Here is a 16,556-nt window from a genome sequence, read left to right as displayed (position 1 = left end):
AGACCTACAGCTCATTGTCCCAAAAAGAGCACACCTCAGGCCAGCTCAGCTCTGCCTGAACCACTGTCAAGACCCCAAGAGCCTCTTAACACTGAGCTGTCTTTACAACACAGCTGCAGAGAGAAAGGTGAGTGGCTTGGCAGAGATGCAGCTGCTGCAACAAGAGCAATGCACGTTGCACTCTGGCTGCCACTATGACCAGGGCTCTGTAGATGGCCAGAGCAACGTACAGCAGGGACATTCAACCTCAACACTTTTCCCTCCAGCATGCCTGTAGCATCTCCACAAAATAGGTCCAAGGCCTTACTGCATGGCAAGCATTCTCACAGCACAATGACCACCAACTGCAATGGGCCCCACAACACTCGGCTAAGTGAGCACACACAGGCAAAGCTAGAGGTGCCAGTGTCATCAGCCCTCCTGATGAGCCGTAGGAAGGACCTGGTTTTATTCAAGCTTCAGAGTGGTAAGGAGGCAGTGACTCACTGTGTGCACTGCTGATGGGTTTGTCGTCTTCCTCGCTGTCCGGCCCAGAGCACCATTCATCGCCACTGTATGGCTGCTTCCTTTCCAGCACACACCGTCGCTTACTGCGGGGAGCCACCTCACCTGCAAAGGGACAGGGCCAGCAGAGGTGCTTAAGGGGCTGAAAGGCTGGGGTCCTGCCCAGCTGGGTGCTGCGTGCTGGCAGTGCCAACCCAACCAGGATGCACTGAGCAGTAAGCCTTATGCTAACATCTGCCCAGCACTGGTTAAGAACCTGAAGCATCTGCTCAGTCTGGGCTCCCTGTCTTAGCAGCCAGATCTAGTGAGACTTCCCTGTGAGAGCCAAAGCTTCAGAATGAGATGTATTTCTTACCACCTGAAAGGAACCTATGCACATAGGATGTGTCTACCTGCAGTTCCAAACTAGAGAGCTTTGGATATTAACTGTAAATTTAAAGGGTCTGTGATTCAGCAATTAAAGGAGGGGAGGGCACATTCACATCCTTTGTAGGAACAAGAGACAGACTCTGCCCTTTGTCGACACCAATCAGGCACGGGCCTTCATGCTCTCTATAAACTTGTATGCTCCCTCCACGTGTCCACCCTCTCAGATGGGACTGATGCAGCTCAGAGAGGAAGTGGCTTGCCTAAAGGCACTTAGGGAGAGCAATCAGACACAAGATGAATAACTTCCAGTCGTGTGCTTTAACTAATGAAACGTTGTCGGGCCTTACTTTTTTTACATTGTCTTTTTTACATCATGACCATATTCACATGATCTGTCAGTGTATTAGGAACATAGGAGATTCGGGCATTTCTGATCAGGCCATTTTAATAATTTTCCTGTGGAAGTGTGGTTACAAGACAGCTCTGGGATAAAACTGCAAATGCTTATGATCAGTAGTGTATGGTTACCCCTGTAACACTACGGGGAGAAAGCCTTCCCAGTGGCAGGAAATTCATTCAGGTATATTCTACCTGTTGTTCCATGGCACAGCTCTGGCCTAAGCCAGTCAGGCAACATGACTTTGACTGTGAAAACAAATCCGTAGGGCCACAAGCCAGAACTGCAGCTCTGCGTCTGCAGACTGGGTGTGAGTCTTGGTTGGAACCAAGGGCACAACTGGAATTTCTCCCCCTACAACCGTCTGTGAGATGCTCAAGTATCCCACACAGCCACTGAGCACAGAGCTTGATGGAATGCAAGAGGTTAGAGGGAAGGCTGATGAGGACAGGGTAGGCAAAGGGTTTAGAAACACTGACTCAGCCCTTTTCCAGAAGCCACATGCTGTAACACAAGAGTTATCCATTGCTGATGAAACCACAGAACTGTTCAGATTGTGACCCTTGCAGCAGTTCCTTGCTAACCATGACTGAGTCGTTGGGCAGCTGCAACACCACTAAGCAGCTCTCTACCAACAACAAGAAGATAGAAAACAACTCAGTCTCAAGTTAAAAGTTTGCGCATTGCACATGCAGGGGCATTTGGTGTTGTTTCAGTGAACCATGCTGTTGCTTAGATGGCCTCAGTAGCCTGTAAAAACCAGTGCCAGATTCTGGGTGTAACAAATGGTTTAGGGAATGAAATGCAAAGCAAATGAGAATTCAGCCACTCTAGTCCAAAGACTGCAGATGTGACAAGCAGTGATGCAAAGTCACACAGGCAGCCAGGACAAGCCTGAACAGAAGACACAGCACAGAAACCAAAGATGCTCCCATCCCAAGTCCTGCCAGGATGTTTGTAGCAACTGAGAGGAGGACATGCTGAGGCAAGGTCTAGGAGAGCATTACCTTTTGATTCTGTGTCCTGTGATGGGGTGCTAGCTTCTCGCTGTTCTCCGGAGTCCACTGAGATGCTTCGTTCCCGCTTCACCTTGCCCTTCAAGGAGCTGAAGTTTGGGACAGTGTTCTGGCTGTTTTTCAGTCCAGAGTTGCCAGGGGAAATCTGAGTGGCCTTGCTGCCATGGCTGCCTGCCCCCACGCCCTTTGAGCCCAAGTTACAGGTGGGTGCTTGGCTCACATTGTGGTGCTGGGCCAGGGCACTGCTGCTGCCTGCCTTGCCATGGCTGGGCAGTTTGTTGTCAGGGTGCATTGGCTTGGCTAAAGCTTCCCACAGTGCCAGTGGAGGGAGCTCGCAGGCCCTTCAATCAGAAACCTGCAAGAGAAAAGAGCAGCAAGTCAGCACGGTGCCCCTCACACAGGTGCAGCTACTGGGGGCACAGCACAGGACCAGTGCACTGGGGCTGTTACTTGGTCACAGGGCCAGACAAAGTCCATGGCAAGGCACAACCCAGAGCTGCTCAGGCTGGGAATTAGCCCTGGCCCCTTTGAGCAAAAAATCCTGCTCTGCAGTTACTCACATCATGACAAGCTGTAAACTCTCACCCAGGCATGGCAGACTTGCCAGTACTTCAAGGAACAGCCACAGACATAAGAGCCCTCATTTCCAAGGCCAAGATGAGAAATGGGTGCTCCATGCCAGCCTAGCCCTTTGGTGAGTAGAAGGATGCACAGAGCTATTTTGCAGGTGTTCCCAAAGACATCTTTGTGACCCTAGAGAGAAATTGAGTGCCCTAGTGTTTTCAGGAATCCCCTTTGCTGATAAGTAAGTTTCCTCTGTGCTGCAAAACACACAGAAGACAGCTAGACAACTGAGCAGACAGTCTTGACACAATCTTATAAAGGGAAAACTGGGACAGAGCAGGGGACAAAGGTTGAGGCAACCGAGAAGGAGGCAGAGAAGGGTTCCAAGGCAAGGACAGAGCCGGGAAGTGCAGACACTCATCAGACAAGCACTGCTTCTCCCAGGGGCCAGAGAGACAGTTCCAGCTCCTGCTTTAAGGCTCTGGGTGAGGGGGTGTCCACTTTAGCAGGAGCTTCCAGCCCAGCAGGATGATGCAATGTGCCACATACCTGGATGATGCTTTCATGCTCAAAACCCAGCTTAGCTACCTGAATAGCCCCACAACCTGAGGCAGAGTTTAGTAGAGAAGAGGAGGTTAGGGCAGAACACAAAGGTTTCTGGGCTGAGGGACATGCATGCAGCTAAGCAATGCTGCAGCAGCCCTCCTTGCAGGATCTAGTTGCTTTGGCAGAGTCTCATGCTCACACCTGGAATATTCCCCTTGGAACTCTGCACAGGCACTAGAGATGACTGGGATGCAGCTCTGTATCACACTGTGTATTCTGGAAGGCCACCACAAACCCTTGATCCAACACAGAACCCTAATCCTGTCACAGTAGTTTTTACTTGTGGAAGCAGGAGGGAAGGAGAGTAAACCACATGTTCACGGAAGCTGAGGTATGACTCTGCTCACATCTGCTATATGCTTTGCATGACACCCCAACAATGCACCCAAGAAGCTTCCCTGTGCACAGGCTGAGAAACTTCCCAGCACACAAGGAAGGGGGTTGCTGTGGTCTGCTCCTGCCATTTGGACCATGCAGGCCAGATGCTGTGCACAGATTTCTTCTGCCATCCAGGGACAGGAAGCACCAGCTCCAGACCAAACTCCAGGTGTCTAGATAGTACCACAAGAGCTCAGCAGCACTACACATGCTGCTGCTCCTGGCTTGCTAAAGGTGAGCCTGGAGATGCCACTAGCAAAAGCCAAGAGCTTGCTGTGCCAGGGCAAATCACTGCACCTTTGCAAAGAAAGCAGAGTGAAGCACATTTGGCAGACCCATAATCCCCAAAAGATTGAGATCACCACAAGGGACAGGCTGCAGCCCATCATGCACCGTGAGGGAGTCCTGTGCTTGCAGAAAGGGTCTTCTCAGCACCTGCCTCCCTGCAAGCTGAGCCAGAGGCTGCTGGCATGCTATGCAAACATGTGGCACGGCTCGCCCAAGCATTCTTCCTTAGTTATGCACAGCTTGGCCTATCACTGCTTCCCAGCTAGGAGTTGTTAGTTGCTCCCTCCTCCTCCACCTCCGCCCCACACACCTCGGTGAGGGCTCTGCTCTAGCCTGGAGGAAGATGGTGAGCTATGGCGCTGATTAATTTTCACGGCACATAAGGGAGTTGCTAGCCCTTTAAGTGTCAGCCAGTCTCGCTTGCTCACTCTTGCTCTCCAGAGACCTATTAATAGCAGCTGGAAAGATCACATCACTCTCTGGATATTTATACCCCTCATTCCACACCAGGAGAGATTTATGTCAGAGCTGCTGTCCCAGTGCCTGCCCAATTGCTCTGTCAAACCACTTGCAGGGGGAGGGGAGCTGAGTGGGGAAGGAGACACAGAGAGGGCAAGCAGGGAGGAGGAGAAGGTCCATATGGCACAAGCTGCAGCATTAAGCACACAAGCTGCCTGCAGTCGCTGGCTGGCCAGCCACAGGGAGCCTTCAGCCCCACTGGAAGAGGTTGCTGCCAGACAGCATTCCAGAAAGCAAGCCCTGCAGCAGCTCCTGCTGCTGGTGGCCCAGAGGCCCTCCCCCACCTCTGCTTTGCCGCACTCACAACCCCTGCAACACTCTGCACCACAGTCCCGAGGGTCACAAACCCACAAGGTATTGTGTGGTTGCACCCGCTGAGGACGTGCTTCCATTTCAACAGGAGCTTGGGAGATCCAGGTCTGCCTGTGGCACATCTGCACAGGCATGATACTGTGTTTGTAACAGATCCCAAAATGCTTCACCGAAAATGTGAATGCTCAGCAGCACTGCAGCACAACCCTAGCAAAACCCAGCACGGTGAATACTTCAGGGAGGGAGGAAGAAGTCTGGGGCCTTGAAAAGCCCACACCTGCAGAGTCCAGAGATACACCTCCTGTCCCCCTGGTTCTCAAATGAGACTGCATGGAACACACACCTCGGTCCCAAAGGACCTGGCAGTTGCCATGACAAAACGTTCAGGCACTGCCTGCAGCGTGGATGAGCCTCATCAGCTGTGAGGTTCCTCCAGAATGTAACATTTGGGGGGCACCTACCTTCTTTCTTTATTTTGGATTAGGCTGCTGCTCCAGGGAAGTCATTCAAAACCTTGCCTGAAGCAGGATGGAAAGCTACCCTGGGCTGACAGAGGGACCTGCCTAAACTTTGGAAAACCTTCCTCTTCTAGTGACCACTCACAGGGATAACACTTGCCTCACAATTCCTAATGGGACAAATGCCAGAAGCAGCTGCCTGAAGATTGTGCTCTGCTTTCAGGAGTAGCAACAGCTGGATTCTGTTGCAGATGGATAGCAGGGATCCGCCTCAGCCTCTTATCTGTCTGGCCGCAGCATGACAACAGGCATCTCGACTGCTGTAAGCTCCTTCCCCACACCCTGAGAACTCAAACTAGATTTGAGCAGGCGTGCTATACATCTGGGCCACAGAAGATAATTAACTAGAAAGTAGATACAGTGACACCAGGAGACAAACAATTCAAAACATCTTGAAAAGAACATGACAAAAAGAAGACTGCACAGAAATCTGTCTTTCTCGGCAATTTAGACACACCCACTCCAGCTTGGTAGTTTTAAAGACAATAGCAAACTTAATTCCCAGTCCTGGTTTCTGCCCCTGGCTACCACCAATCCGAAGCAAGATGCCTGGGTTTTGGGTGCCTTGATTCCACCATCATTACACAGGGGGACAACCCAGCCAACCTCATGCAGGGAAGGAGGCTTTCAAGGCACAGCAAGTATCTGTTGAACAAAGGGCTACATCCAAATGCAGACAGTGTTTGCACCTGAAAAGTCACAGCTTTAATCAAAGGCTGGGACTTTAGTAGACAAGAAATCTTGAAACAAAACAACATTAACTGCTTTCAGGAAGTCTCCTCCAGTACAGCCTGAACAGCAGCAGAGGGAGAGGAGGAGTAAGCTCTGGGCAGGAGAGACTGGGCTGACATATTTGCAGTCTGGGAACCCACCCCCGCTGCATTCCCGGAAGACTTTTTCTGGTGAATCATGCTCCAGCTCTCTCCACAGGACGATAATGTGGATTCCCAACACAGCTGCAAAGATGAGGAGCCCACCCCTGCCACCAGCCTTGCAGCTTCCACATCTGGGAGTTGGCTGGCATTGCTGCTGTGCTATCCCTCTTGGAAGAAGGCACAAGAGAGGAAGCCAGGACAGCAGAGCCACGATGATTCAAAAAGGAAGGTGCTTCACCACACCTCCCTCCCATCAGATGCTGGGAAAAGCTCTTGTGAAACTCAGAAGACTACCAAGTTGAGTACACACAGTGGATGCCAGAACCCAGCCCTCTGAGCTGTGCTCCACAGCTCACAAAACCCAACATTCAAAACAGGTTGTGACACGGTGATGCAACACACAAAGTCATTGAACCCTTCTCTGCCAGCCTGTCCAGGAAGTAACAAAACCAGATTACTATTGCAAACACCCTCTAAGTACATAATCTATGCTGATAACCACCCAATCACTCACTACAAGATGCAGTCTTGACCAATCCAATCCAAATCCCATGGACACCACCACAAACTCATGCTGAACACCTTGGCTTTGGAAATGAGAGGTCCTAAGCAAGCTGAAGGGCTTCTTGAAGAAAGACATTATGCAGAGAACAGCAGGAGAGACTCCAGAAACCCACTGCTCCTTCGTGACATACTGTGCACTCCAAATCTGGATGAGATCCCCAGCACATGACCCAACATCTAGATCCTAGATTACCAGTCCTCCCAGGGTTAACAGCAGAAGGGGTTGAACACCTCAAAAAAATACCATACTACATCAATAAAGTCAGTGTATTTCATGAAGGGAAAGACTACTACAAACTTTCCAGAAGTGAGATTTCTGAGGTGTGAGACCCTTGAATCATTTATGATTTGAGAGAAGACCAGAATCAGAAACTTGAGCTTTCCCATGCAAAAATCATTGTTTCAAAACAATAATTTTCACAAGACCATTCAACAGGTTTTGAGTCTGTTTCAGTGAGAAACAAACCCCTCAAAACCAGCAGTGAAACAGCATTGCTGTCAGCCAGCCAGCTCCAGCCAAGAGTCAGGGGGGGTTCGAACACCCAGATGAGCCTGAAACCGACCTGCGCCCAACAAGCACAGCTGCAAGACAATCCAAGACAATCCACTCTACAGCAACCAGCGACTGCAGGGCCATCCCCCCGACCCCAGTAGGGGAACACCTGCCCGAGAGTGTTCATCACCAGCAACAACAGCTTTAACTCAGGCTGCTGCTGCTAAAGGCATTCTCATTTAAGCTTTGCTTTGGCCAGAGAGACTCAGACACTTGAAGACAGGGAGCTCTACTGGGCAACTCTGCTGACAAGGGTCATCTGTTTTGAATGTGTCATGAAATTATCTCACCCTTATATTATCAGACTGATAAACTAGAGAAGCCCTTTTTCACTCATATTTACTTCTTGGATCCTTCTCATGCCCTTTCAAATGGCAGAAAAGGTGGTGCCCTCGACAGGTGTATGGGAGGGTTCTACAAGACCTGCAGAGAGAATCCAGTGCTCTTTTGAATCCTAGCAGTTCTTAAAGTCATTTTGGCAGGCCCTGCTGATCTCCTGTCATTTGGAGGTGTCTTGAGAAAGGTGAATTTCTGTGGGGCTACTTGGCCACAAGTCTCAAAGGTCTTTAGTAGAACAAAACCTCACATTCATGTTCCCCTCCACCGGGAGACACATATCCCATGTAACGTGGGTGGAAGCTGAGGCTCAGAAACAGCAAGGTGAATCAGGAATGCCATTTGCTTTCTGACCAGCACCCTACAACCTCTCTCCTGTAACAGCTTCAGCCCAATCAGGGTTAGAAGACCTCTTCTAGCCCTTACTTGTCCCCCTAGTTTAACAGTTTCTCCCACTCTTCTCCTTACTGCAGCACCAGCCAGAGCCTGGTTTCCTATCCTGTGCTGAGGGAGTTTCCAGGTCTAACTTTAAATTTGAAGATCCTTCTAGCTTCCCAGTTCAACTAGTGTATTCCCTACAGAAACCCTGCATGTGCCAGACATCACTCGACAGTCACATGTGGCTCCCCCTTGGGATGATAACAAGGAATTGGCTCATACCATGGCTAGTGCATCTTGCTAGGGATGGGTCAGCAAGAAACCTGCAGGGAGCTGCAGGTGCCCCACACAGAGGGCAGAACAGCCACCTGTATGCTGCAGCTTGGCAGACTGCAGTCCAGTAACAGAATCCAGTAGGTCAGGAAGCAAACCCAGAAATCTCTTCCAAAGGTACTGCTGCTGCTCAGGGAGCTTCAATTTCCTCTGAGGCAGGATCTCATCTTGCAGTGTATGAAATCTGGCCAGGAACATGGGCTACTGTGACAGCTGGACGCCCCCACGCAGCCTTTGGCTGTGCTGGGATGCACAAAGACAAGCTCATCTGTACATGAATGGAGCAGTTTCCCTTCTGGCAGATAACACCACAGGCTGCTATGCAAGGCCACAACGCAGACCTCCCTGGACATCTGCTACATGGGATGAAGAGACATCCTCAGGCTCCTTCCACTGTGTTTGTGCACTGGGGTTACTGGGACTGGGCAAGTAATGCTAAAAAGCCTAGCCAGTGAGCTGTGCCTCACACTGCCTCTACTCTCTTGAGCAGCAGGGCTCACAGCTGAGACCTTAAGCCTCCACCTTTTCCACAAGAATCGCAAGGGAGACAAGTCTTGCCTAAGGTCACACATGTCAGGTAAATAGCTGATGTAGCTGAGCCTATGAGGACAGCCTTTCACCTGCATCTAGGATTCAGTAACTGCTTTAGGATCCTTTAGCAATAACAAAAGAAGTCCACAATGCCAGTAGTGTTCAGGACTGGAACCCAGCAATGCCAGAACTTCCTGAGGAGCTTCCAAGCTTTAATGCAACAGTTTCTGCTCTTTTTTTTTTTTTACAAGAAAGTCTCTTTGCAGGGCTCTGTGACAGACTAGCCATCGTCAGCAGGCAGGGCCATCACATTGGCAGCCTTCTCTGCCCACCTGTCTCCAAGCCAGAGACATAAGGGTTCCTGAGCACTGCAGGGTCTGCTGCCTATGGCCGGTCCAGCCTCATGCCGGCTGTCCAAAGCTTCACATGCTCTGCGTGCCCCACCTCCGGGCCCGAGGTGGAGCCTATGGGACGAAGCCACTAGGTGTCACCGTCAGCCAGGGCATGCAGAGCCTGGCCAGGGCTGAGCCCGGGCCAACTAGCGGCACTCCCGCCCGGGCTGGGGCACGGGGTGCGCACCCGGAGCCCCGGCTTCCTTGGCTCCTCAGCCCTCAGCCAGGGCCTCCGCAGTGTGCTGGGGAGCAGAGCCATGCACCACATCCCTACACTCTTTCAGATTAAAGCTGCATGGAGATGCCTGTTGCACACTGCAAGAGAGGGCTGGACATCCACCTTGCAGAAAATCTCCCTGAAACACTAGCTCTCCCTCTGAGCAAGCTCAGATCACTCTCCAGCCTGAAGAATGGCACAGTCCTTGCAGGCAGGGTCCCAGCAGGAAACCCTTGTGGCAGGGACTCCCCTCCCACCTCTCTCAGTGCCATGCACCCCAACTGCAGCCTGCTGTACCACCAGCAGTGCAACAAGTTTGTTTGCCTTTGAGGAGGGTCGTGGCAGAGAGCTGGGGAAGAGCTGGACTCTTCCTATGCCCAATCCTGGAACTACATACAACATACAAAAGATACACCTGGACAAAAGGAAGAGGTTTGGAACAACTGCAGGCCTGCAAATTGCCTGGATTGCAGCACCATGTCTGTGCAACTGGGCACACGCATGTGTGTACCCCAGCACACCTGGGGAGGGGGAGCTGACCGAGGAATGCGGGAAAGAGGGGGAAGCAGGGTGGCTGCCCCAACACCTTGCCCCCACACTGCCCTCTGCCAGCCTGGACTGTACAAGAGATGCAGTGAGCTGCTGAGCACTCCTCCAAGATTATAAATACCAGGCCCAGCAGCAGCAAATGCTGGGCTCTATAATTAAACCACGACTGAGGTCACTTCCTTTTCCCAGCAGCTCCCTCCAGCCCCCACCCCCTTGCCTCGTATTTGCATGCCATCATGACTAAGGCACATCAGGGTGTAAGGTCATAGGGAAAGCAGCTATGCAACTACCTCGCAGGAAATTCCACCCTGGGAAACCTTTCACCTTCCCCAGTGCAGAGAGGATCAGCACAGGCAGCTGATCCTGCAGCTGAGTGGTGGCAGCTGCCTGCAAAGCAGTACTGGGACTACAGTGTTGGGCTGAAAAGGGAGGGAGAGACCTCGAGGAGAGGGGAGCCACTGCTCCCCATCTAGCTTTACCATCAGAGTCTGGGCTAGCACCGATCTGGAGAGGTTAACCCACTGTGCACCCCAAGACAGCAGCTGCTCTGCCTCCTCACCGTGCTTCACCTTTACCCCCTCGATACATAAAGCTGAAACTCCCCAGCTTCTGCCACTCGACAGGTGCAAAAAAGCAGCACAGCCTTCCCCACAGATCCAGTCCCGATTCTCAGGAGCTATTCTGCCCTTATGCAAACACTCACGCAACTCGCAGAACTCCTCCAGAGACACAGTGATCTAACCCTGGCCAGGCCTCCAACCACCCAAAAGGAAATAGGCAAAAAGAACTAGGAATTGCCCCATCTCACTAACTGCATCCTTCGGGGAGGCAGTGAGCCCTCTGTAGCAGCAGATGTACAACCACAGATGGAGAAAGGCCCGGAGGCAACCTGCCCTGGGGCTCTTCCCACAGAGCCCCTCTTCCCCACCAGAGAAGAGACATCTTATTAACTTACGACTGGCCAAGTGGGCAAGGGCTTCTGACATTCCTCCAGCTCTGAGGTTTGCAGGAGGCTTTAGGGTTTGCAGTGGTCCTTGTGGCCAGAGGTCAAGTGCCCAGACTCAAGCAGATCAAGCTCTGAAGCATTGTTTGCACTAGGTACATAGCTGGGGTCATCAAGTGCTCACAACTCAGCCCTTGGCCCTCCACAGTTAACTCTAGTTCTGCCCTTATTTAAGAAACAGAACATATTAAGGAAAGTTATTGCAACAATGAAGACCAGATTACAAAGGAGGGGAGAAGAGTGCAAAGGCTACTGAGTGGGAGGAAATAAGAGATCTTTTGGGAGCAGGACGGCCGTTTAAGTAATGATATAAATAAGTTATCATCGGGGTTTGCAGAAGAACTAGTTGGTGACTTTCACAAGGTATCTATTAGTTTTCAAAGTCCTCAGGTGTTTGGATTACCGAGCCAATTCTCCAGTCTCTGAGCTAGCATGAGATTCATTGGGGTTAACATCTCTGAAGACTGACACCCAGAAAGTTTCCTGTACAGAGCCTTACCATGCTATTCAAATGCCTCTTCCTCTCCCTCGTCCCATGGATTCTGGAGAGAAGTTTGTGACAGAGCAGGGGTGCTGAGGCAGCCCTATAACCCCTGGAATCAGCTGATCAGGAAACATACATAGCAGAAAGCTGTGGGGAAGCACAACTGCCATCAAAAGATGGACAGTGCAGAGCAAGCGAGCAGAGTGGGACACGATCGCCCAGCTCCTTTGGCCGGCGACAGGGTACTCGTTGTCCTCTTCAGCACACGGATATTGTGCTTTGGCTCCGAGCCTGCACCCGCAGCAAGGCACGCCTGTGCCCTCCAAGACTCTGTCTCCACAACAACAGGAACCAGAAGCCACAGCAGACCCCAGGCAGCTCATTGGCCCGAGATCACATTACAGGACAGGAAGGAAGAAGGCACTTTGATCAGTCTGGAATTGCTTTAAACAGGTTCCACATCGATATCTCAGCCACTGGAATTAACCCCCCACCACCCTAAATGTCCCATTCCTAAAGACATGTCCTGCTCCAGCATGCACATCGGGGCCCAGGCAATCCAGCCACTGGCAGCTGCTCCCAAGGAAAGGTCATGGCAGAAAGCAGCCTAGAAGAAGGCAGAGAGCCTCCCTATGCCTTGCCAGAGGAAATCAAGGCTCAACGGGGCCCTACCTCTCTGGTGTATGTCATTAGCACAGGCACATGCTAGCTGTCCTCAAAACAGCAGCAAGAGGCAATTTTAGAGGCAGCTGGCGGAGACAGGCTGGTGCTCTGCTGCAGCTCCCCTCCTCACACTCAAGGGCAGTGGGAGCTCCTCCACCTGCCTATGGGACCTCCTGCCCCATGCATGCCCATCCTACAGCCTACTCCTAGCAGGCAGAGGGTTAATGATGCCCAGGGAGCTGCAGGAAGCCTCTTCCTTGCCCTCTCAGGAACAATGGAGCCTTTGTGGGAGGCTGGGCAAGTGTGGGCAGATCCCAGGACTGGCAGTTACCCAACTGGGCACGTTGTTCCTGCCAGGTTCTCTCTCTGCCTCCTCAGGTAGGAGGAGAGCGGGTGGCTGCCAGCCCTTCCTGCGGGCCCTGGAAGAACACTGGGCAGCCCAGCCACAGAACACCACGTCAGCGTGCCCCGTGGCCCCGCCAAGCAACCTCGCTCCTACCGATATGTCTGGGTACAAAACGCAGTCAGACAGCCACAGACACAGAGCTGCCAGATGACAGCACCATGCAGCAGACCAGACTGTGAGCTGGCTGAGCGCTGCCAGCACTGCCAGCTTCACACCTGGGTATCCAGCAGGATCAGCTGTGCTTTCGGGATACGTGGGGGGACGGGGGGAGGTGCTGCAGCAAGCAAAAGCAGTTTTTCTCACCATAAAGCCACATTTTGATTGTGGGTGCAAGTGCTGACCTGGGACCAAAAGCTTCTGGGAAAACTGAGAACTCCTCCATGTGACACACAGGCAAGCAGTGAGAACACAACTGTGTGTGGGGGGACTACAGTGACCGATTTCCAAGCCCCCGCAGTCTGAAAGCGGAACGAGTAAGCAAGGAAGCAAGCAGCTCCAACATACTCCTCTTCTCTACAGATCTGCATCTCCCATGCCCAGCAGATCAGTGTACAGAAAACTTGGGGATGCTCTGAATTCACACTCTCAAAGCACAGAGCTGATCCCCAAGGCAACACGAGCACTCTATGTCACACTCCCAGACCTTCCAGCAGAGCTTCATGCCCCCTTGGGCATGGAATCAGGGTACACAACAACAAACCCAGCTCACTGAGGCATACACTGAGCATCTGTACAAAACCTTTGGCCAAGCACCTGACTCTGGACAAATAGCCTGCCTTAGGGCTGCTGCATGCCACCTCTAACATAGGAAATGCCTCTGGCTGGTTCACAGGCGATGCAGTGCAAAGACAAGTGGAAAACAGCCCTATAAGACTCAGCACTGCCTCCCTGGAATCTCCATGCTAGGCACAAGCTGACAGGCAGAGAGCAGCTCCAAATATCTGGATTAGCTGAAGTCCCAACAGAGGAAAGGTGCAGCCCAGGTGCATGCCATGTGTGCCACTGTGCACAACCACCGCAGTTCAAACCCTACAAGATCAAATGCCTGTGATCAGTTACGAGGGAGGAACGTCCTTTTCCACTTGATGCTGCAGCTGCATCCCCCATCTCACAGCAAGACTCAGTCTTCCAATTTTTAGGAGCACAAATACAGACCATCATTCTTGGACCTAGCAGCACCAACTCTGCCAGTAGCAACCACTTCTGTTTCTTTTTTATCCAGTCCCAGTGCCCTGCACTAGATCCAGAAGTGCCGCTGCTCCCTAATTTTGCCAGAGGCACACTGAAAAGCAGCTTGAGCAGACTCACACAGCTCCCCAGGTCTGCACCCCAGTTCATCCTTCGCTTTCAGAGCCAATGTCTTCTTCCCTGCAACTCTCAGATAACTGCTCTGTCAGTTCTTTACATGTCCCACCTGAGGGCATGGCTTTCTTCCTTTTCCCCGACCACTTTCTCCCATGTCTGATACTCAGTTCTGTGAAGGCCACTTCAAGACATGCCAGACAAGTTAAATACAACACTACCTCAGACCCCAAAAGGGAGGCTAGATGCTCTCAAAGAAAGGACTGCAAATAGAGCTGTCACTGCAAACCTGCCATGCGCCTCACTTGGCAGCCAGTTCTGTTCAACAAAGCAGCACAACCCCCAGATGAGTTTTGCTCTTCCCTAAACGCTCAAGCACAAGAGTCCAAGATGAGGGCAGGTAAAAACATTTGATGGATCTGACAGGGCAGGGTTTAATCTGTATCTCTTAAGAAGATGGCAGTGCCTGAAAGAAAACAGAGTATCTGCTTCCAACAAGGAAAAGGAAGAATCTGGATAACCTTTTGCTAAAAGAGAAAAGAAAAAAAAAAAAATAGAAAAAAAAAAAATCAGGGCAAGAGGGACAAAACAATCTTTGTCCTCATTTTGCTGGTCACGCAGGCATGGGGCAGCCGCAGTACCCGCTGCCCCAGCTTGGTCAGCAAATAATAACCACAACCAGCCCATTTTCACTGAGGTTTATAGAAACCAGGCTCCATGGTCTAGGGAAAGCTGCATCCTCTGAGAAAGAGGTAGAGCATAGATGGGATTTCCAGACTACACTGATAATCGGCTCACAGAAACCAGATAGGACAGCACACCCTCAGAGGTCACCACTTAGCTCTACCATGTTTGCTCCAGATGCTGTCCCTTTAAACATAGCTCCAGAGACCACACAAGGGTTAAATCTGCCTATAAATATCTGTTCTCAGCAGGGCTGCTGCTCTGAACCCTCCAGCCATCTGTTCTAGCTTTCCCCCATCTAAGACTCTAACATCTGAAACATGCTTACAATTCTTAGGAGTGCTCCCAAAAATAGACCAGTGCCATGGCTTAGCTCTGTTGCCAGTGTCTGTGAGCACAGGAGCATGTATACTGGTGCCTGTGCCAGCACAAGCCAGGAGTCATGCAAATATGAACATGTCTGCCTCTATGACAGCGAGCAGGCCTGCACCAGCATGGGTCTGCGCTGGCGTGGGTGTGCCTGCTTAACTGCAAATTCATGTGAATCCGCACGAGCGTGTTCGTGCTGGTGTCAACCTGTGTCTGTACACGTGTGCATGTCAGTCCCAGCGCGTGGGCGTGAGAGAAGGTGGAAGCCTCTCTGCTGGAGGATGTGATGGAAGTCCTGCCATGCCTTCTTCCTCGGTGGACAGCAGCGCTGCAGGACACAGCCAGGCACCTCTCCTCCTGCAGCCCAGTCCTGCTTGGCCTCAGCAAGAAGTCCCGCTGCATCCAGGCCCTGGCACTCCAGTCTAGACAGGGAGCCTACCCTACAGCACAGCAGGGAACAGAGGACACCAGTTCTCTTGTTCAGTGCTTGGCTCGGCAAATTCAGCAGTCCCACCTCTGGGCACCAGAACCTCACTGCGAAAGCAAGTGAAGCCTGAAATGTGTGAGGCGCAGGACACACCACCCTGCTCACATCCAGCTGCAGCTTGCAGGATTTTCTCAAACACTCCAGAGAGAACATGGGCAAGGTTGCAGTTGTAACAGTTTTGGAGCAGAGTGGGCTCCAAGTCTCTCAATAGCTCTTTCCAAACATCCCAGACATGAGTGGGTTCACCCTTCTGACTGCCAAGGCCATTAGCCTCACTCCACATGGGCAAATCCAGGAGACAACAATCATCTTCATGGTCAAATGCAAAACAGGAAATGAGCTGTCAGCTCCCAGATCTGGACATACCGTCCAGGAGCAGACAGACCATTCTCCTGAGCACCCTCAGGACACAGCACCTGCTCTGTGTCAAACAAAGCTCATTCTCGAACTCCCATTATACACTGGAGACCATCACAAAGAAGCTCAGCCCGCGCTGCTGGCCCTGCTGACACCACATTGCAGGATGATGTACATGCACGGCCTCAGGGAGGGGACATGCAGTGTACATCCTCAACAGAGTGACAACAGCCCGAGGATGAGACAGCAGCTACAATTTCATCTCTAACTACTTCCACAAGAGTGATTTTCCCCCAAGTAAAACTACAGACAAAGCTCCAAACACTCAGTGCCTGGTTGGGCAGGACAGGGCTTTTTCAGAGCGCTCCAGTTCTACCAGCCCCTGTACCCCAGGGTGATGGCAAACACCTGCCACAACACAACACAGCACACGTGGTGCTGAGCATCCTTGTCCAGCACATGCACACACAGAGCCCACGGGCAGGTAACACTGTGGGGGCTCCCCCACAGCTGCCCCCAGAGGGATGGGCCAGCAGGAGGGACCAAGCCCACTGAAGTGTCATTTGCCTTTTTTCCAGAGTGCATTCAAAAAGGCACCTGAC

General features: G+C 51.8%; 1 protein-coding gene across 2 annotated transcripts in view; it reads right to left on the bottom strand.

Annotated features, from left to right (window-relative positions):
* Window positions 1-16,556, bottom strand: part of BCL9L (BCL9 like) — a 48,306-nt gene that overhangs the window by 11,216 nt on the left and 20,534 nt on the right. For both annotated transcript variants that reach the window (XM_077189846.1, XM_054647541.2), the window contains exons 2-3: window positions 2,278-2,641; window positions 487-609 (exon numbers count right to left, since the gene is read on the bottom strand). In XM_077189846.1, the coding sequence (XP_077045961.1) occupies window positions 487-609; window positions 2,278-2,578 (424 nt within the window). In that variant the 5' untranslated portion in view covers window positions 2,579-2,641. The remainder of the gene's footprint in view (window positions 1-486; window positions 610-2,277; window positions 2,642-16,556) is intronic.

The sequence above is a fragment of the Agelaius phoeniceus genome, chromosome 23, assembly GCF_051311805.1.
Source record: "Agelaius phoeniceus isolate bAgePho1 chromosome 23, bAgePho1.hap1, whole genome shotgun sequence".
NCBI classification, from domain to species: domain Eukaryota; kingdom Metazoa; phylum Chordata; class Aves; order Passeriformes; family Icteridae; genus Agelaius; species Agelaius phoeniceus.
This window is presented reverse-complemented; position numbering and strand designations above follow the sequence as displayed.